Consider the following 21,152-nt stretch of genomic DNA (forward strand, 5'->3'; position numbering starts at 1 on the left):
ACGAGGGTGATGCAAGAGAAGTTCCCGCCCCGATGTGAGCATAACGAGTAAATTGTAGTTAGTCATTAAGACTGCGCGAGGACGAGCTAGTATACCCGTGTGACATACGGTTGAAGTCGAATGGAATCGGTAATTCATTCGGAAGCATAAGTATAGTTCGACAAAAATCGAAGGTGTGTCCCCGGTATGGTTGTTATAAATATTCTCGGAGTTTTCGGATGTCCAAACCTGAAAAGATGAAGTCATGTACATGGCACATGGTGGTGTTTAGGTTGATCGAGTCTAACCACCATCACGCGTCACTAGAACTTTGGTATGTCTTACCGTAATATAACCACGTTGATCGAGTGTCGTTATATTACGCTAACTCATACCTCCATTCCCACATCACTCTATAGATTCAAGTTCGTGTCATCGCGAAAATCTAAAATGAACAAAATGTAACGACGTCTCAAACGTGACTCGTATTAAATCGAAAGAATTTCTGCAACTCTAAGGAAGCGTTCCCCGAGGGAAGTGTATAAATGATTGTTAACGTCAAATCGGTTCGATTCAACAATAATGTATTTAGGTATGAAAAGAGTAACGAGTCATGATAACGAGTAGCACGCAACCGTAGTGATAAATGTTGATGACGATACTCACCTAGAGTAGTGATGGTAGTAACACCAAAAAGTAGATAGTAAGAAACACCAGTGGGAAACCGATAGTAAGTTGAAACGGTGGCAAATAACAATCCGGAAGACAGAGTTCCCGAACAAGTGTGACTAATGAAGTCGTCGTCATCCATACGTGTATGAATCATGAATTTACGTGTGTTACCAAAAAGTGGCGGAATACGAGTTCGTATGATGAAGGTTGGGTACCATTAAAAAGTTTGCCTAAGAATGATTCAAGTATAATGCACAAGTAGTCAAGTAAGTGCTATCTATAGCAAATGTATGTCAGAATTCAAATGCTAACTATCCGGTTGTAGTCTAGACTCACTAATGCGTCCTAACGACTCTGTTAGACACACTAATGCACATCCTAGTTCCCTACAACCAACGCTCTGATACCATCTGTAGCGACCCGACCAAAACCGTTATTGACGGCGCCGTTAACTTAGGTCCCGTTGCGTGGTCGTAGTCCCTATATGAGACTCGTTTGACCAAAATTATGTCGCATTCATTTGAAAGGTACAAGACTTGCAAGTTTAGTTTACAAAACCGTTTGACAACAAGTCTAAGTTTACAAAAGTCATAAAGTATAAATGAAATAACTTGCGACATAATTAGTTTAAAAACACAGTTGCTATAAATAGCGTAAGTATGTAAACAAAAATTTGAATCCAAAAGTGCTATCCCTAGCGTATGTATGTATGCTTGACCCCAAGCAAGAAATCAGAGTGTATGCATGTATGCTCGACTCCAAGCAAGTATGAGTGTACGCGGAAGCATGTATCAAATAGCCAAGTATGAACCTGAGAAACATATAGAAAACTGTCAACGAAAAACGTTGGTGAAATCATAGGTGTTTGTAATAAACGTTGTTTTTGAACCACAAGATTTAGTATTCCCATAGTTGATTATCAAAATCGTTTGCATTCCAAAAGTATTGTTCGCGAGCACCCAATTATCAAGACTTAACGTTTCCTTCCATAGAACCCCATCACAATAGTGTTAGAACATACACTGTTTCCCGAAAATATATTTCATCCGTAGACGGTAGCGAACCGTCCGTAATGAGGGTTTGTCAAACCCGTATGGCCACACAATATAAGTTCTCGCTTACACCCTGCAAGTGTAACTAATGATAATCGAATTGAGGATTTTTGTTCTAACTCGCTGTGGAATGTTTGTTTTCCTTGTACTTGTGTTCAAAGTATAAAAGTAAGTAGTACAAAATGTAACAAAGTATATGTTTCTCAGCCCACAATTTAAAGTATAAAAAGTTGTTGAAAAGGGTGGGACTATGATCTCACCTCGAGTGCACGAGTATAAAAGTACTTCACAAAGTAACGTATGCATGAAAGTTGCTTAGCCTTGACCTAAACAAGTAAGTTGTGTCAATTAACCGGTTACGACACAAAGTCGGGTGAAATGTGTTCAATTAGTCCTATGGCTCGTTACGACTCGATTAAGTATAGCATGTGAATCACGTTGTCAAGTTTCATACAAGAAACAAGTATAAAAGCATGTTAGAATGATTGTATAAAAGTTTGGTTAAGTTTGACTAAAAGTCAAACTTGGTCAAAGTCAACGAAAAAGTCAACACGTTCGGGTTCGGTCCCGAACTATTTTTCTGAGGTTTTTATTCATATATAAGCATATTAGAACAAGTTTCACGTGAATCGGAGGTCGGTAGCTAGTCAAACATTTCGCGTGAAATGTGACAAAGTGAGCAGAATCTGGCCAGGCGATTCTGCGCGCCGCGCGGGGATGTGGCGCGCCGCGCCACTACCTGGCCAGAGAATTCTGGTCAGTCTTTCCAAGTGTGCACGAACCAAAACCTTTTCCAACCCAATTCTTGACCCGCAGACACTTATAATGCTTATCATATATCGTCGAAAAGGTATTTTGACGAGGAATACAACTAACCATATATCATCAATCAAAAACATCATTTACAATAACCGAAAACTCGTCAATTGATCAAGAAAGGTTTATTTTCAAAGTTTCAAGTTCGTAAAACGTATTTTATGATTCGGGAATCCAATTTACACATACGATATGCCGTTTTGAAGGTAATGAAGCATACATTACTACTAAACACTAACAATTAACACTCCATGGCATTTAAGCATCCAAAAGTTCATGTCAAGAACTATCAAACCCTAGTCAAACATTACAAAATCATTAATCGGGTTTTTGAAGTTTTCTTAATCAACCTACACATCCAAATGTGGCTAATGATACTAGTAACACAATTAAAACATGCACTTTAACAAACTAACAACATTAACTCATCCAAAATCAAGGATTAAGCAAACCCATTTCAAGTTCATGCTAGTTACTCCAAAAACAACAAATCGAGCAAACCAAACATATATTCATGTTAGACTTGAGCCATAGACACTAACTAACACCATTTCAAGTCAAAAACACGAATTTAGAGAAATCTAGAGTTTTAGAAATGTTACCCAAACGAGATGAAGTTGGTATCAAATTGTAGAGGATGAAGAGAGGATTCCAAATATGTAATTTGTTTTGAAGTTTGCTTCCAATCCCGAATTTAGATGATGATTCTATGAAGTTGGGGTTTGTGTGTGTTCTTGCTAGAGAGAAAGAGAGAGAGATGGAGGGATTGAATGGTGGTGAAATGGGTTGACTAGTTGACCTAGTCAACTAGTTTGCCCATTTGGCAACTCCGGTCCCTCGAGTTTCAAAGCGGGTGCGGGATTTAACCGATCGAATATTTTTAAAACGCAAGTTAACGAGAGATGTTATAATTAAATGACGGAATTTTTATGAACGTTAGTCAACGGAAACTACGAATTTAAATAACGAAAGGTATTATTTAAAAGAAAAAGACGGCGTTAAAAATAAATTTAACGGAAAAACGCGGGATGTTACAATATTTGGAAACTTTGGTAAAAATTTAATCATTTTCACACAAATCACCCTCAATAATTTAAATTGTTACTGATTTCTTGCAAATGAGGGCATTGCAAGATCTTAAGTGTGGGAAGGGGTTAAATTCTTTCGGATTTTAAAATTTTTACTTTATACACTTGGTTAGCATTAAAAATACTAGTAAAGCAGTAGTTGTATTAGAATCTAGTGCTCTCTGATAATAAAGAACAGCCCTAGTCTTATATACTGACTACCCAATTCTAGTAAAATTTTTCAAAATTTTCAATTAAATGAACTCAAAATCATGTTTATACATATTTATGAACGATAAAACTAGGTTTCAACACCGAAATTATTGTTACCTCAGAAAGGACATAAATTGAGAAACAAACTAAAATGTTAAAATTCATTTAAAATGGAATAGAGGACGATAAAAAGGAAAATAAAAGCCAAGTGTGGCAAAATTACCAAGTTATCTTAAACATATGTCACATATTTCTGTAACAAATAACTGAAAATACTTTTGCTTTGGACTAAACTAAACTGTTTTACCCGATGAAAGAAAAGAAGAGATGGATCTACACGATGAATCAATTCCATCATTAAAAGGAAGTAAAGTCTTCCGAAAAAGAAACGCGCTTCTTGATTTAGGTCATGAAGTTGTCGTCCAGACCAGCTGTAGGTTGACGAAAAATCTAGAAAAGTCATCACTAAAATCAGCAGGAAATCCACGGACCTCAGCATAAAACAGGGTCGCCAAGTGGTCAGATTTATCCTAACCATGAGAAGGATTTATCTCGTAAAATGGGGGGGCACCATGCAAATTAGCTGGATAAGACTAATAAATCAGATCCCCAGAAAGGATAATCTCCTTAAAAGATCAAAAATCAGCTTTTAAGCCTGATATTACTCAATCCTTGAGATTGACCTTAAAGATTGAGAATTACAAACTCATGGAATTCAATGATATCTAAACTCGAGCTTGAACGAGAAAATATTTTGATCAAAATTACAAACCGATTTGTTTTCTGAAAACCCTATTTTCAATGCGTTCATTACCATTGAACGTAAAATCCTAGGAATTCACCTGGAATTCATTAGGTCACCTGAACTAAATCGGGTGTCAACCGTAAGAACGGTGGTTGCATAGCATGGTCAAAGACAGGACCTTGTGCCAGACCGAAAAATTATAAGGGTGAGCTTTACTATTGCTCCTACCAAGGATAGTAATTGCGTCCGACACGTTATAAACCATAATTAAAAGCATGTCAGGGGACATTGCCTTAACAATTGCTTGTTCAACGCTTTCCTTTACAACCGGACGGTAGTTTACCGAAAGGTAATATACGGGACAAGTAAACTGGACGTGTTGCTTTCCAAATACAAGGTTAGCAAGTGGGTGACACAAAACCGCAAGTTTTGAGCTAAAATTTTCAAATCTGAAACCCACCAAACCCACAAAAATATTTTGCAAACACCGATGAAGGGTTATTCCGAAAAACTTATCTAGGGTAAAAACTAGATTTAATTTTCAAAAGATCAAATGTTTTCATAAAGATCCAATTTCCTTAATGGATCTAAATTTTTATAGTCATGTGGGACTGTAAACCATATCGTTACTACCATTGTTTATACCGCCGTATAGAAATCACTGATGTACAAAGTGTGAAGAATAAAGAAGTGATTCTAGTATTTCAAGACGATATTGCTTGAGGACAAGCAACGCTCAAGTGTGGGAATATTTGATAATGCTAAAAACGAACATATATTTCATAGCATTATTCCTCAAGAAAGACAAGCTTTTAGTTGTAATTGTTCTATTTACAAGTGATATTCGTATAAATAATAAAAGGTGAAGACAAAAGACAGATTCGACGAATTGAAGACGCAAACGACCAAAAAGCTCAAAAGTACAAAAGACAATCAAAGAGGTTCCAATTATTGATAAGAAACGTCTCGAAATTACAAGAGTACAAGATTCAAAACGCAAAGTACAAGATATTAAATTGTACGCAAGGACGTTCGAAAATCCGGAACCGGGACCAGAGTCAACTCTCAACGCTCGACGCAACGGACTAAAAATTACAAGTTAATTATATATATAAATATAATATAATATATAATTAATTATATTAATTATATATATATTATATTTATTTATAAATCCGTCGGTAAACAAAGAGCCAAACTTGTGTGAGCTGTTAAAGCAAACTCCGCGACTCGCGGAGTTTGAAGGCAAAATTGGCCGCGAGTCGCGGAGCCCCAAGTTTTGAAAGTCCCTATAAAAGCAACCGAATTCTGAGCATTTTTAATCCATCATATATCATTCTCTCTATCTATATACGTAAAATATATATATATAATTTATATTTTAATTTTAATTTTAATTTTAATCTTAATAATAAGGGTATGTTAGCGAATGTTGTAAGGGTGTAAGTCGAAATTCTGTCCGTGTAACGCTACGCTATTTTTAATCATTGTAAGTTATGTTCAACCTTTTTAATTTAATGTCTCGTAGCTAAGTTATTATTATGCTTATTTAATCCGAAGTAATCATGATGTTGGGCTAATTACTAAAATTGGGTAATTGGGCTTTGTACCATAATTGGGGTTTGGACAAAAGAACGACACTTGTGGAAATTAGACTATGGGTTATTAATGGGTTTTATATTAATTAAACAATACCTTGTTAATTTAATATACAAACTTATAATTCGACGTATTTATATATAACCACATACGCTTGACTGGGTACGGTGGGCGGGATATCTATAAATACCAATAATTATTCATTTTACCGGATACGGAACTGGATTAATAGTTAATAGACTTGTTGAAACAAGGGTGAATTACATTCAAGGGTAATTGGTGTAATTGTTAACAAAGTAGTAAAACCTTGGTTTACACGCAGTCGATAACTTGGTGTATTCATTAAACAAAGTATTAAAACCTTGTTACAATTCGAATCCCCAATTAGTTAGAATATTTGACTTCGGGAATAAGAATAATTTGACGAAGGCTTTCGCTCTTTATATTTATGACTGATGGACTATTATGGACAAAATCCGTATGGACATATTAAATAATCCAGGACTAAGGACAATTAACCCATGGGCATAAAACTAAAATCAACACGTCAAACATCATGATTACGGAAGTTTAAATAAGCATAATTCTTTTATTTCATATTTAATTTCCTTTATTTTATATTTAATTGCACTTCTAATTATCGCATTTTTATTGTTATTGTATTTAATTGCACTTTTAATTATCGTACTTTTTAATTATCGCAAGTTTATTTTATCGCACTTTTATTATTCGCAATTTCATTATTGTTATTTACTTTACGCTTTAATTTAAGTCTTGTATTTATTTTTAATATTTTACATTTGGTTTTAACTGTGACTAAAGTTTTAAAATCGACAAACCGGTCATTAAACGGTAAAAACCCCCTTTATAATAATAATATTACTTATATATATATATATATATATATATATATATATATATATATATATATATATATATATATATATATATATATATATATATATATATATATATATATATATATATATATTTGTATTTTTATAAAAGTAAACTAATATAGCGTTAAGCTTTGTTTAAAAAGATTCCCTGTGGAACGAACCGAACTTACTAAAAACTACACTACTGTACGATTAGGTACACTGCCTATAAGTGTTGTAGCAAGGTTTAAGTATATCCATTCTATAAATAAATAAATATCTTGTGTAAAAATGTATCGTATTTAATAGTATTTCCTGGCAAAAAAAATAATAGCTATTTTATATACACCTCGCGAAACATCATATGCGTAGATATATAATGTATTTATTTGTGTAGTGTGAGATGTGAAGTGTCGATGTGTTAAGACACCACGTCCACGTGGCGAGTGAAGTGTCGATGTGTTAAGACGCCACTCGGGAGTGAAGTATCGATGTGTTAAGATGCCACTCCAAGTAAGGTGAAGAGTGAAGTGTCGAAGTGTTAAGACACCACTCGGGGTGAAGTGCCGAAGTGTTAGGGTGCCACCCGGGGTGAAGCATCGAAGTGTTAAGATGCCACCCGTGGGGTTAGTGTGCGAAGTGTTAAGTGCACTAATGGTTGTTGCGAACACCGACGGTCTTTAAACACCGTTCCTTGTACGATTGGTTAACCAGGGTTATTGTGTTGTAGTGTAGCATATTATATTGTTCGGGTTATATATATGCTATTGTTGTGCTAGCTTGTGGTATTGGAGGTTAATGGCTTTGTACTAGTGATGATAAGCTAATTGTGTTGCTAGCATGTATGCGGTATGTGAGTAAGTGTTTGCAAGTAGGTATATTATATATGTATGTGTATAATTATTGCATTCACTAAGCTTTATGCTTACCCCTCTCGTTGTTTACCTTTTTACAGGTATTGTGTTATGAAGCTAGCTAGTTGTTAGACTAGATGCGTAGGAGCGCTTGGGCTCAAAGGGGTAGCTTTTGGTTATATGGACGCGGATTGGGGATTTGGTAGTCTCCGGGATTATGCTCTTGGTGTTGGGTTGGGTTATAGAGTCCTAATCCGTCTAAAGAGATAAATGGGTCGAAATCGCTACATTATTTGTAAAACGGGTCATTGTGGGCCCGGTGTTGTAAAACTTATTTTCATTGCGGAAATCTCTTAGTTTTACTTAATATGATGTGTTGTGAAAATTGTTTCGTTTAAAAGTGTCGGGAAGCGGGTTTTCCGCTCGCGTGAATTTGAAAAACTGATCAGGAACTTTTAGTTCATTTGGACGCCGTCCCAAGGGCTTGGACGCCGTCCAGTCCTTCAGAGCTGGACGCCGTCCAGATGTACTGTCCCAAATTTTTTTTTTTAGGGGCGTGTTTTCGGTGAAACGATGTTGGGTTGTTACAGACGACCTTACTCAAATTTCGGGACGAAATTTCTTTAACGGGTAGGTACTGTGATGACCCGGAAATTTCTGACCAAATTTAAACTTTATCTTTAAATGATTTAACGTTTCTGACACGATAAGCAAAGTCTGTAAAGTTGAATCTCAAAATTTTTGAACTACTCAATTACCCTTCGATTGTTCTCAACGATTCGCGAACAATTATATGTAAATAGATACATATATATATACTATAACTTGAAAACGTAACAAAGTGTTGAGTATATGATACTGTGCATTAAACTTATTGGTTTGATTATCTGATTGATAAAATTAGATAAGTTAACTAGAACGTTTAAGATGAACCAGTAAAACACTAAATTACTACAGTATTTTCGAATTGCTACAGTACCCGAAAAGCTACAGTGTTTTCGAAAATCACTATTTGCTACAGTAAAAAACTTGCTACAGTAACTTTGCTACAGTAAAACACTATTTCAAAATGAAAATGTATATATGTATATGTATATACTACGAGACGATGATTTATAGAACCAAATAACCAAAACACTTAATTGATTAAAGCTACACTTCGAGTGACATAGTTTATCAATGATTAAGTTTAATTTTTGATAAAGGTACACGTCGCGTAACGAAAAGTACTAGTTTTCTCAGTGTATGAAAGGACGTTCGAAAAATCGGAACCGGGACATAAGTCGAGTGACGACGTACGACTTATCAGAACGAAAATTACAAGTCAACTATGCACGTGAATTTAATATAGTATATAATTAATTATATAAATTAAATATATTATAAATATAATTAATAAATATGTCGACGAGGTACACGATAAAACATTGTGAGCTGTAAAACCAATCCATGCGATCGCATGGGAATTGTTCATGGGAGCCATGCGATCGCATGGTGACAGATCCCAGCAAACATCTATAAATTTCGACGATTTTTGTTCATTTGTTGCACACTTCATCTATATTACTCCCTCTGTTATATTATTATTATTATTATTATTATTATTATTATTATTATTATTATTATTATTATTATTATTAGTATTATTAATTAGTATTATACATAAAATACTACGACGAGGTTATGAGCGTGTCACTTTCAAAAATGGGTTTTCGAGCGGGATAGAGCTAAGGAAATTATGGGCTATTGCCATGGAGGTTATGGGTAATGTTCATGGGTAATATTCGCAAGTCAAACCTAGTATTTATCATCTCCGTTACGTCTACGTACTTTCCTGCAATATTGAATCACAATATTGATACGTGAGCATTCATATCTTATCTTTTATATATTAATTGTGTATCCATGTCTAGTGCTCGAGTATATATATTTATGCATGCATGTATGCTAAATTTCGTCGTTAAATAGTCTATAATGAATCACGAATTAAATACATATATTACTGGTAAATGGTATATGATATACATGTTTTTGGAAAGCTGGCGAAAAATCAATAACTTTTCATTTAGATATCGAATAATTTCGATGAACGGATTAAAAGATATGATCAACTGAATTATGATTGACGTTAATTGAAATTGCTTTTGAATCTACAATTAAGATTTAAACAACTCGTTTACGAGATTGATAAATTGGATTTTTTGAATATTACCAACTGAGTAAATGAATCCTTATATAAGATACGTCTCGTTTTGTTAAACAACTGTCAAAATTGACTTTTTGAAACGACTTTGGATAACTTTTGTATGTCGATATCGAGCATTAGGATTGTGATACACTATGACCTGACCTAGCTTGATAGACATTTATTGACCAACATATGTTCTCTAGGTTGAGATCTACGGTTATTTGGTAATTCGAGTTTCGATCACATTTTGGTGAACGACTTTATATGCTGCTAAGGTGAGTTTCATTTGCCTTTTTACCCTTTATATTTTTGGGCTGAGAATACATGTACTTTATTTTAAACAATGGACACAAGTACACACTAAATTCTATACTGAGTTTGAACCGAAAGTCCCTTAGCTTTGGTAACTAGTAACTGCCGGTTATCAGAACTGGTGGGCGCGAGTAGTTGTATATGGATCGATAGGGCTTGATATCCCCGTCCGAGCTAGAGCACTAGCCTTTTAACGGACGTATGCTATTTGAGAAGCGTACACGTTGGTTTGCGTGTATTATTAAGATGATTATACAAAGGGTACAAATTATATATACGTTAAGTTTGGTTACCAGGGTGTTCAATTTTGTAGAATATTTGATAAACGTTTCTGGATGAAACAATTGAAATCTTGTGATCCACCTTTATATACAGATTATATGAAACAATAAAACTATGAACTCACCAACCTTTGTGTTGACACTTGTTATCATGTTTATTCTCAGGTTTCCTAGAAGTCTTCCGCTGTTTGCTTATGTGTTAGACAAGCTATGTGCATGGAGTCTTACATGACATATCTTTCAAGGAAACGTTGCATTCACCAAATCATCACCATGTATCTTATTTTGACTGCATTGTCAACGGAAGTATTATTGCAAACTATTATTTACGGTGATAGTCTATATGTAGAAATCATCAGATGTCGAAAACCTTTGATTTAAATATTCATTTATGGTGTGCCTTTTTAAAAGAATGCAATGTTTACAAAACGTATCATATAGAGGTCAAATACCTCGCAATGAAATCGATGAATGACGTGTTCGTCCATATGGATTTGGAGCGATCGTCACAACCCTAAACCCTAAACTCTAAACCGTTAGTGTTAAAAACTCAATCTAAATCCTAAATCTAAACCCTAAATCTAAACCCTAAACCCTAAATTTCTAAACCCTAATATCTAAACCCTATAAACCCTAATATCTAAACCCCAATAGCTAAAACCTCAAAATACGCTCGAAAAACACGATAATTGTTATATATTACTTCTTCGAGAGTTTTCGCGCCAAAATAAAAACATTTATCACAAAGTGTCTCTACTAAATGTTCCTATTTTCATCTCATCTATAATGTTCTTGAACAAAGTTTTTTCAAAAAACGAAAAGAAAAAAAAAGTTTTTGCTTCCCCCCGAATGGTTACTTCCCTCTTGATCCTACCACTATATATATATATATATATATATATATATATATATATATATATATATATATATATATATATATATATATATATATATATATATATATATATATATATATATATATAGGGGCAGGATCAATGGGGAAGTAACAAATCGGGGGGAAGCGGGGGGAAGCAAAATTATTTTTTTTTCGTTTTTTTTGGAATTTTTTTTCCGGCATCAAGATCACACGAAAATATGAACATTTAGAAGAGACACTTCGTGATGAATGTTATTATTTAGGCGGAAAAATGATCGACAAAAATAACATTCAAGATAATATTATTCGTGAAGAATATGAACGTTTTTTTTTCTTCATGTTTTGTGAAGTAAAATTTAGCCCGATTTAGAGTTTAGGGTTTAGGGTTTAGGGTTTAGGGTTTAGGGTTTGGTGTTTTGAGTTTATTCTATAAACTCAAAACATCAAACCCTAAACCCTAAACTCTAAACCGTTCGTGTTAAAAACTCATTCTAAATCCTAAATCTAAACCCTAAATCTAAACCCTAAACCCTAAATTTCTAAACCCTAATATCTAAACCCTATAAACCCTAATATATAAACCCTAATATCTAAACCCCAATAGCTAAAACCTCAACATACGCTCGAAAAACACGATAATTGTTATATATTACTTCTTCGAGCGTTTTCCCACCAAAATAAAAACATTTATCACAAAGTGTCTCTACTAAATGTTCATATTTTCATCCCATCTAAAATGTTCGTAAACAAAGTTTTTTCAAAAAATGAAAAAAAAATAAAATATTTTTGCTTCCCCCCGCTTGGTTACTTCCCTCTTGATCCTACCACTATATATATATATATATATATATATATATATATATATATATATATATATATATATATATATATAGGTATATATTAAATTATAATGGATAATTAATTCAATTTAATCACAAAATGACACATAAACAAAAACCTTTTTAATAATATATAAAAATCTTCACTTTTACTGTTCATACCAATTTTTAATATTCGGGAGTATTTTCGTTCATCATCATTTGTCATTGCTTTTCAAAATTTACCATTTAATAAATTAAGTACATCATTAAGGATAATTTGGGAAATATGAGTGAACATATGAAAAAATAATATTAAAAATATCATTTTCTATTGTAAACTTTCAATCACTCTAATTCGTGAACTTGTATGTAATTTTTAAGATACGTATACATATTTTTATGTTCAAACAACTTTCTTTTATAGCCTTTATGAATTTAAAGTTTTTTTTTATATATATTTTATAGTATTTTATTTTAGATTAAAACTTTAGGATGGATCATATTGTCTTGTTAAATTAAAGTTAAATCTAAAGAATAAAAGGTTCAAGCACAGATAATTTGGATACAAAATTATTTGCAAAAACAGGGTCATTATTTAATTAACATGGTTCCAAATTTATAAAGTAAGAAATATGTATATGCAACATGAAGTCATGACCTGTGGCTGCAAGTTGAATTTTCATTTATTTATTTGACGTATTGAACTCACCTGCTCCACCATCTTCTTAAGCCAAGAAAATCAACAATGTCAACTCTCAATATTCCTCTAAAAAAATTCATCATACATCTCATAAACCTAACCAAATTCAACCTAAATGGACGATAACGCCACAATTCGCAACCTTCCTATCTACAAAGCAGCAATGAACGACGATTGGGACTGCGTTGAGCACATCTTCGATGCTAATCCCGATAAACTCGATGCCAAAATCACCATTTGGTGGGAAACACCATTGCACATAGCAATTGGAACCAACACTTCGCACCGTTTTGTTAACAACATCGTAGAAAATATCGTATTTACAGATGCTCGGAAGCTTGGGGCGAAAAACTGTTGGGGAAACACTGCCCTACATTATGCTGCTAAACTCGGGAACACGATAGACGCTAAACTTTTGGTGTCAAAAGATCCGGGTATTGCACAGGTTACTAATACGGAAGGACACACTGCGTTAAAGCTGGCTGCATGGTACGGTCGACACGACACGCTTTGGTATTTGTTGGGTGTGACTAAAGATGAGCCTGGAGAGAATGGTATGAGTCCGTATAGTGGAGTTTCTGGTGCTGATCTCATTACTCTATCCATAACCGCAGGCTTTTGTGGTTAGTATGTACCCCCCTGTATGTTTACTTACAAGATACTAGAAGTGGCTATTTTGACCCACGTACTTATAATGTGTCAATATGGGTTGTGCGTTGTGTTTAATGAGTCAAATGGGTTGAATCAGCTACAAAGGTAACAACTTGAACATGTTGAAAGCCATTTTGTCATTAAAGACCTCCTAAAATGATTGTAATTACAGCGTGTTCTTTAAATGATAAACAACACATATCTAAACAGCAAAAACAAATGACTTTCTTTCTGGGTGAACCCAACTGGGAGTGCTTCAATTTGTTGACCACTTGACCACCAGCATGACCTGCCCATATTGCCACATCTACACATTCAAATGATTCAATGTGTCGATATGGGCTGTGTTTTGTGTTTAATGAGTCTGATGGGTTGAATACTTGAATCTGCTAAAATGGTAAGAACTTGAACATGTTGAAAGCCATGTAAGTGATGATTTTCATTAAAGTCCTCCTAAAATGATTGTAATAATAGTTTTGTTTTTTTTTTTTTTTTTTTTTTTTTTTTTTTTTTTTCAAATGATAAACAACACAACTGGGAGTGTTTCAATTGTTGACCACCAGCATGACCCGCCCATATTGACACCTCCACAAATTCACACAATTCTTATGTAATTTCATCCTAACATTTTGTTATATGCTTATGTCGTTGACGTATAGATGTAGCCTTGTATCTAGTCAAAAAGTACCCGGATATGGTTACTCAGAAAGATAGGAATGGTGATACTGCATTAAAAGTCTTAGCTTCAAAACCACATGTTTTTCCAAGTGGCAGTAAATTACATATCTTCCAGAATCTCATTTACTCATGTATGATCTCTTAATATTTACAAAAAACAATTCAAAATGTATCTAACTACGTTTATCTAACTGTTATAAATTCTTCTTTTAAATAATAGGCATCCCTGTGGATCTTGAAAAAACATCAGATCACACGTTCAGATCGTTCATCTCAAAGTTAATCCTACTCATATCCCCTAAAGATTTGTATAATAAGAAACTAATGCACGTACAGACACTAAAACTTGTGGAACGTATGTGTTCGGTTGTTATAGAAAAAGGTAGTCATGATATAGCATGGGATATACTAGGAACTGCGGTATCTACAGCTGTGAAATACGGGATTCATGAACTTATAAAGGTGTGTGTTGAGACTTACCCGGATATAGTTTGGTATGAAGATGATGGGTTCTATTTGTTCATTGCTGCGATTAGATATCGTCAAGAAAAAGTGTTTAATCTTGTGTACCGAATGACGGGGCATAAGGTATTTGCAGCAACTGTAAATTCCAATGCAGACAACCCGTTGCATATAGCTGGGAGGTTGTCGCCTCTCCCTCGCCTCAAAACTGTCAGTGGAGCAGCTTTACAAATGCAACGGGAACTTCAGTGGTACAAGGTATCTTATTTCTCAAAATAAACCTAACTTACAAGGTTGCAAAAATTGCTACTCAAGGACTACTCGGTCGAGACTTTTTAAGGAGTACTCGGAAATTCGGGGAGTACTTGGATATTGACCAAGTTTGACTTTGACCGAGTTTTGACCAATTTTTCGAGTAATCACAAGTTTTGGCAGAGTTTTGACCAATTTACCAAGTAATCCCGAGTTTTGACCGAGTACTTTCCGAGTAATCCCCGAGTTGCATAGACCGAGTACTCATCAAGTAATTTCGAATTCTGCAACACTGCCTAACTACTTACAGGCAAGGTTGAAAGAGACGCGCGACAGGATCAAGACAGTCCGGACCTTGGAGTGTCGCAACGATCAAGACGGGGTTGAGACGGGATGTTGACCAACGTTGCCTTTTTATATAAATATTTCAAAAAAAACATTTCAAACATAAATATTTCAAATTAAAGGCAAATACATTGTGTTTGACCAACGTTGTCTTTAATTTGAAATATTTGTGTTTGGAATGTTTATGTTTGAAATACATATAGAAAGTCAACATCGGTCAACATCCGTCTCGACCGTTTTATTCCGCTGCTGACCCTTTTTTTACCGTTGTTGACCGCTGTTTAATCGTTGACCAATTTTTTACCCGTTGCGGCAGTACACTGGTAAATCAGTTGTCACGGGCATCTCACCCGTTTTTTGCAACACTGAGTAACTAGGTCATATTTGAATCTACGTTCAACAAATTAATTTTGGAAAGCAATCCAAACAATCCCTTACTATGGTATAAAATCTAAGAACTTACAGATTTTGGGGCATTAGATGTGACCTAATTCGCTAATGCTGTTGCAGAAAGTGGAGAGCCTCGTCAAGCCGATATATAAAGAAGCGTTAAACAATGATCAAATGACACCAAGAATGGTATTTACCAACGAACACAAGGATTTAGTTGATGAAGGAGAAGCATGGATGAAGGACACATCATCATCATCTACGGTTGTGGGAGCACTCGTTGTCACCATGGCATTTGCAGCCGCCTTTACAGTGCCAGGTGGCAATGACAGTAATGGCTTACCATTTTTTCTAGACGATCCAGTATTCCTAATATTTATAGTATCAGATGCCATAGCATTATTCGCTTCGACGACTTCCGTTTTAATGTTTCTAGCCATACTTACTTCCCGGTATGCTGAAGAAGATTTTTACTATGCGTTACCTAAGAGGATGATGATCGCGCTCGTGTCACTTTTTTTGTCACTTGCTGCTACAATGATAGCGTTTAGTGCAGCACTTGCGTTAGTGCTACGAGACGAAATACCGTGGATAGCTGCACCGGTTACGTTATTTGCATCGGTTCCGGTGACGTTATTTGCTATGCTTCAGTTTCCGTTGCTTGTCGAACTGGTTTATTCAACATACGGGCCAAGCATTTTTATTGACGTATAGCTAACGGTTCTTATTAGATTTTGATGTAGATGTAACTAGATCCAAATTACTCTGTATCTAACTTATCATTACGCCAAAAAAAATATCTAATAAATGATCCAATTATAGAAATATGAGAGCATATTAAAAAAGGAAATGGCAAAAACGCCCCTCTACGATAAACTCTATAAAAAAGGTACGATTCTTAGAACTCTATAAGTCTATAACCTGACGCTATCATTATCATAGGATGATCATCAAGCTGGTAACTGGAGCTTTACATTGTTCTTCCAGCTGTATTCAAAATGAAAACAACATTTCAGATTTATACATAAACTTCCTCAAAATGCTTCAATATTACGGGTATTTTACCTTTCAAAGTAGTAGTAGAAGAAATCAGCATAAAGCAACGTTTGGATTAGGCCAGCAATCCAAGCTGCAAGATCAACAATTTATTATGTTACGAAAGCATTCCTCTTATATATGATAACTTCTTGGATCATGCAAATTAGTATCTACTATAAGCAATAGATATATAAACACAAATATAAATACACACACATACACATAATAGTAAGTGTGCATGCGCTATAACTATAAGTTTAGATAATATGAAATAAGTTCTGTTTCTTTTGTTCATTCTTTTTGAATTTTGCATCAGGAATATTAGAAGAGAATAAGCGACATACTGATCCAGTGGACATAATGAGGCTCAGTGAAGTAACGGTAGACCCAGTTAAAAATGTACAACGAACGGTATGCTCTGCACAACGAAAAAAAGAAAATAAAGATACAAACCTTTAAATAAACCAAATATCAAATATATTACAAATATATAATTACATATTATATAAATAAGCATAAAAAGAAGTGAATTACCCTAGGAGAAACACATATTGTCCAGTCAAGTTGTCGATATTTCTAGTCCTTTGCAGCAAAACAAGCTGAGGAAGTATAGCAACAGCTTCCAGGTATAAAGAGAATGTCCACATTACCTGCTCAATATAGAGTATTAAACATACAAAATCCACATAGCAAAATAATATAGATCTCGATTATATCACTTCAATTTTTATTTTTATTTTTTTACCTCTTTAAAAGTGAACTTCTGGTGAATAAGTACAGCTAGAAGCAAACAAGGAAGTAAGAGGAAATAATGCCGAAAGGTATCAAGATCTTTATCATATGATCTACGTACAATCTTGTGGCGCCTAATATACCATACAATAGTAAAAGAACTTCCCAGATATATTATCTTCATGACAGTATTATACACTGAAATGAAGTCTGTGAATATATCCAAGTAACGAGTAACAAAAACCAGCGCATATAGCTCCTGAGTCTTCAATGAAATCCCTGCAAACAACATTTTAGATGAAATAAATCCAAACATGTAAAAAACTACTTCAAAAAACCTACTTCGGTAATATTGTTACTTATTATGAAGCAGCATATTAATTGTTAGGGTTTAGCTAACTAACCTTTACTTAAAATGTGTCTAAATCGGGTAGGTATTGTGTTACAATAGATTGAATAAATACAGAGCATTAATGAAGCGACACAAGGCATAGGGCAATATTTCCACAGTGGAAACAAATTAAAAATATATTCGAAACACGAAAGAAGGAAGTTTATATCCTAGGCCAAGGAACAAAGCTAAATGGTTTAAGATGAATACTCAATCGTTAACACACACATGGAAATTAGCATATGAAACTGTCAACCAGAATCGGGTAACAAAGTCTGGCAACAGTAATAAAAAACGAATAAGCAATTCAATTACGCACAACAACTTGACATTGTACTACTAGTGGCCTAATAAAATTTTAAGTTTAGTGTTACTACGTATCATATACTTAGAAACAAAAAAAAAAAGAGTAACATTTCTCCAAAAACACAATCGTAAATCGCACATCTCAAACCTAAACCCAAAAACCACATTTCGCGGAAAGCAGATATCCATGAAGTTATAAATCCTTAAATCTCATATACTATAAATAACATAAATAGTAACACCAAAACAAGAATAAAGAATAAACAAAGTAAAACATAGAGATAAAAATCCTAAGTCAATGAAAGCAGCTAAACGGTCTAACATCGATACTTAGTAACCTAATTGGTTTATGGTGATTAGCATCCAACATGGTAATGCAGGTCACACACGAAGACAAGAAAAAGAAAATTGCAAAACAAATTGAAATTTTACTAGTAATAAACTGTAAATTACTGAGAATAGTATTGTTTACAACACAACAACAACAACAAAACCCAATCCCGCGCCTGCGAGGTATGGGGGAGGTAAGATGTAGACAATCCTTCCTCTACCCTAAACTAGAAGAGAAGTCGTTTCTGTTACCACGAGTCGAGAGAATTCTCCACCCACGGGAAAGGAAATTCATCCCCCTCTCTACTCCAGGGTAGAGAGATTGCTTCCGTGAGGACCTCCGGCTAAAAAAAGACTTTTTTTTTTCTCTTTTTTTTTTTAAATTTAAAACTAAAAAATAGAAATTAAAAAATAAATTAAAAAATGCAAAGATAAATAAAATAAATAATAAAATAAATAGATAAATATATAGATAAAAAAAAAAAAAGGGGGACGCCATGAAAATGGTAGAATCAGATTTTCATGGGGTTTAAAGCATGCCTGAGAATAGTATTGTTTAATCAGAGGAAAATGTAATAAATTTCCTACTACATATTGCAATATAATATATGTGTATCACCATCATCATCAACCCTACTTTGATCATCACAACATTATCAAAACAATTCACTTCATAACTGATATGTAATCAAATTTTTAATAACTGATATTCAAAACGCCTACATTAATCAACAATATAAAAACAATCGCACCTGAAATATATTACCAGTACTAAATTCTATCCTGATACATTATAAAATAAACCGAAACAATTGTGTAAAAAATGTGTAACATTGAATGTCGGAGAAATTTAGGGGTAAAATTAGGGTTTATTACCAGCGCATGATTTGATTGTGTGTATCTTGAGAAGCAAGACGAGAATGCTGGCCAGATGAGTCATATCACCTGCAAGTCTGAAAATATTCATGATGATGTTTAATCAATAATTATCAACTTTGATCTGCTGCTATGATAATTTGTGTTTTACAAGCAGATCTCTGTGAATGAATTTCAATTTCAAGTATAAATCAGATTCTTCTTCTCTAACACTCCTCGACTCTCTCCTCAATTGTAAAACCCCCTCGAGAGAAATGAGGAAAATTATATTGATCGGGTCGGGTTTATAAATTGTTTTATGGATTTGGACTTTGGATTCCATAATGGGCTTCTCTTACTATGTCATTGTGTCGATTTTTAAGGATTATCAAAAAGCTCATTTTTTATACTTTTTTTGCGTGAAAGTTAAAAATAAAAAATGCCAAATTTCTTTCAAGGAGCAAGGTGCATTGCTTCCTTACCTTGAGTCTTTGATTTCATCTGGGAGCAAGGTGTGGAAGAAGGGATAATCCCCAATTTTTAATACTACCAGAGTATGTTAAGCCAAAAATTACAATATTAATTCTTACAAACAATCTATTATTTTATCTGAATATATATTTCTTTTCTCGTTAGGTGTATTTTTTATTTTTCAAAAATCATCAAAATTGCATTTTTAACAATTCGTTCAAATCATCACTAGTTACAGTTACACTTTGAGGCCTTCTCTTTCACTCTATGTTGATACAATGAAGCACAATCCTAACCAAAATGAATATACTAAATTTTTTGATTAAATAAGTAAAAAAAAAATTCCCTTTCTTGCATATGGGCACCGTTATACTTTGGCCACCATTAAGAAGATGGATTCCCGACACTTACTGAAAAACAAATTTTAATATAAAAATTTTATATACACATAGTAGCTATTTTACATAAAAAAAAAAAAAAACCATACGAGTTATTGTAACATTTTATGAATAGGTTTTTACAAAATAAAACTTCAAAAATCATACGATAAGTAGGATTTAGTCTTGAGTGAGTCATTCACTCGTAGAGCTTGTCACGATAAATTTTGGAATTATGTCTTGTATGTAACATCATTGAGTTGTCGTATATATTTTATGTATTATAATAATTCGTGTTGTACTTCGTAATTAAAAAGGTGTTTTTTTCATTTTTTTTGAAATCAAGATATTGTTAATATAAATAAAACTAGTAAGAAACTAGAAATTACAACGACAAAAGGGAACCAATAACCTACATAAACACAAAACAATCGAGCACAATAACAAAAATTACAACCCCGAAGACGATGGCCAAAACAAAAAAAAGCTAGCGATCAACTGACATAAACTAGACGACACAAGAACCCGATCATTGACCTACGGAAAAGGCAACAACCATTATAGAGACACCCATGATTCAGTATCCAAGGACAAATAATTATCGTTTTCGCCATCGCTATCGCCATCACTATCGCCAACGACATCTTCCCAGCCCACAAATCAATCGATAAACGTACACCACGCATACCATTTACGCTCATCACGATGTCTCTTACGGTTCATAAGATTTTTTTTGCTTGATATAATTGAAAAAATGACGATTAGTTTTTACATTACCCATTCTATTTTGTCGAATTCGAGAGCGTAAACGGTATACAAA

The 21,152-nt window shown here is 34.0% G+C and overlaps 2 protein-coding genes across 2 annotated transcripts; one reads left to right on the forward strand and one right to left on the reverse strand.

Moving 5' to 3' along the window:
• The first annotated feature begins 13,140 nt into the window (after positions 1 to 13,140).
• Positions 13,141 to 16,638, forward strand: LOC139897550 (uncharacterized). The gene is made up of 4 exons (XM_071880253.1): positions 13,141 to 13,677; positions 14,365 to 14,514; positions 14,604 to 15,103; positions 15,953 to 16,638. The coding sequence occupies exons 1-4, from the start codon at positions 13,170 to 13,172 to the stop codon at positions 16,544 to 16,546; spliced, it is 1,752 nt and encodes a 583-aa protein (XP_071736354.1). The 5' UTR covers positions 13,141 to 13,169; the 3' UTR covers positions 16,547 to 16,638.
• LOC139897551 (ER lumen protein-retaining receptor-like) lies at positions 16,602 to 19,743 on the reverse strand. Its single transcript, XM_071880254.1, has 6 exons — positions 19,506 to 19,743; positions 17,616 to 17,881; positions 17,405 to 17,520; positions 17,215 to 17,288; positions 16,898 to 16,961; positions 16,602 to 16,819 (listed from the first exon to the last, which is right to left on the reverse strand). Exons 1-6 carry the CDS (start codon positions 19,594 to 19,596, stop codon positions 16,783 to 16,785), a joined length of 648 nt encoding a protein of 215 aa, XP_071736355.1. The 5' UTR covers positions 19,597 to 19,743; the 3' UTR covers positions 16,602 to 16,782.
• Positions 19,744 to 21,152: the final 1,409 nt, after the last annotated feature.

Source organism: Rutidosis leptorrhynchoides, chromosome 3 (genome assembly GCF_046630445.1).
Source record: "Rutidosis leptorrhynchoides isolate AG116_Rl617_1_P2 chromosome 3, CSIRO_AGI_Rlap_v1, whole genome shotgun sequence".
Taxonomy (NCBI): Eukaryota; Viridiplantae; Streptophyta; class Magnoliopsida; order Asterales; family Asteraceae; genus Rutidosis; species Rutidosis leptorrhynchoides.

Excerpts from the sequence above, each read along its gene's own strand:
- LOC139897551 (XM_071880254.1), bottom strand. The coding sequence starts at position 19,596 with ATGAATATTTTCAGACTTGCAGGTGATATGACTCATCTGGCCAGCATT. Across the intron at positions 17,289-17,404 it reads CAATATGTGTTTCTCCTAGG|AGCATACCGTTCGTTGTACA; the intron begins GTAATTCACTTC and ends TTCGTTGTGCAG. Across the intron at positions 16,820-16,897 it reads TTCTACTACTACTTTGAAAG|CTGGAAGAACAATGTAAAGC; the intron begins GTAAAATACCCG and ends TTTTGAATACAG.
- LOC139897550 (XM_071880253.1), top strand. The coding sequence starts at position 13,170 with ATGGACGATAACGCCACAATTCGCAACCTTCCTATCTACAAAGCAGCA. Across the intron at positions 14,515-14,603 it reads CCAGAATCTCATTTACTCAT|GCATCCCTGTGGATCTTGAA; the intron begins GTATGATCTCTT and ends TTTAAATAATAG. Across the intron at positions 15,104-15,952 it reads GGGAACTTCAGTGGTACAAG|AAAGTGGAGAGCCTCGTCAA; the intron begins GTATCTTATTTC and ends ATGCTGTTGCAG.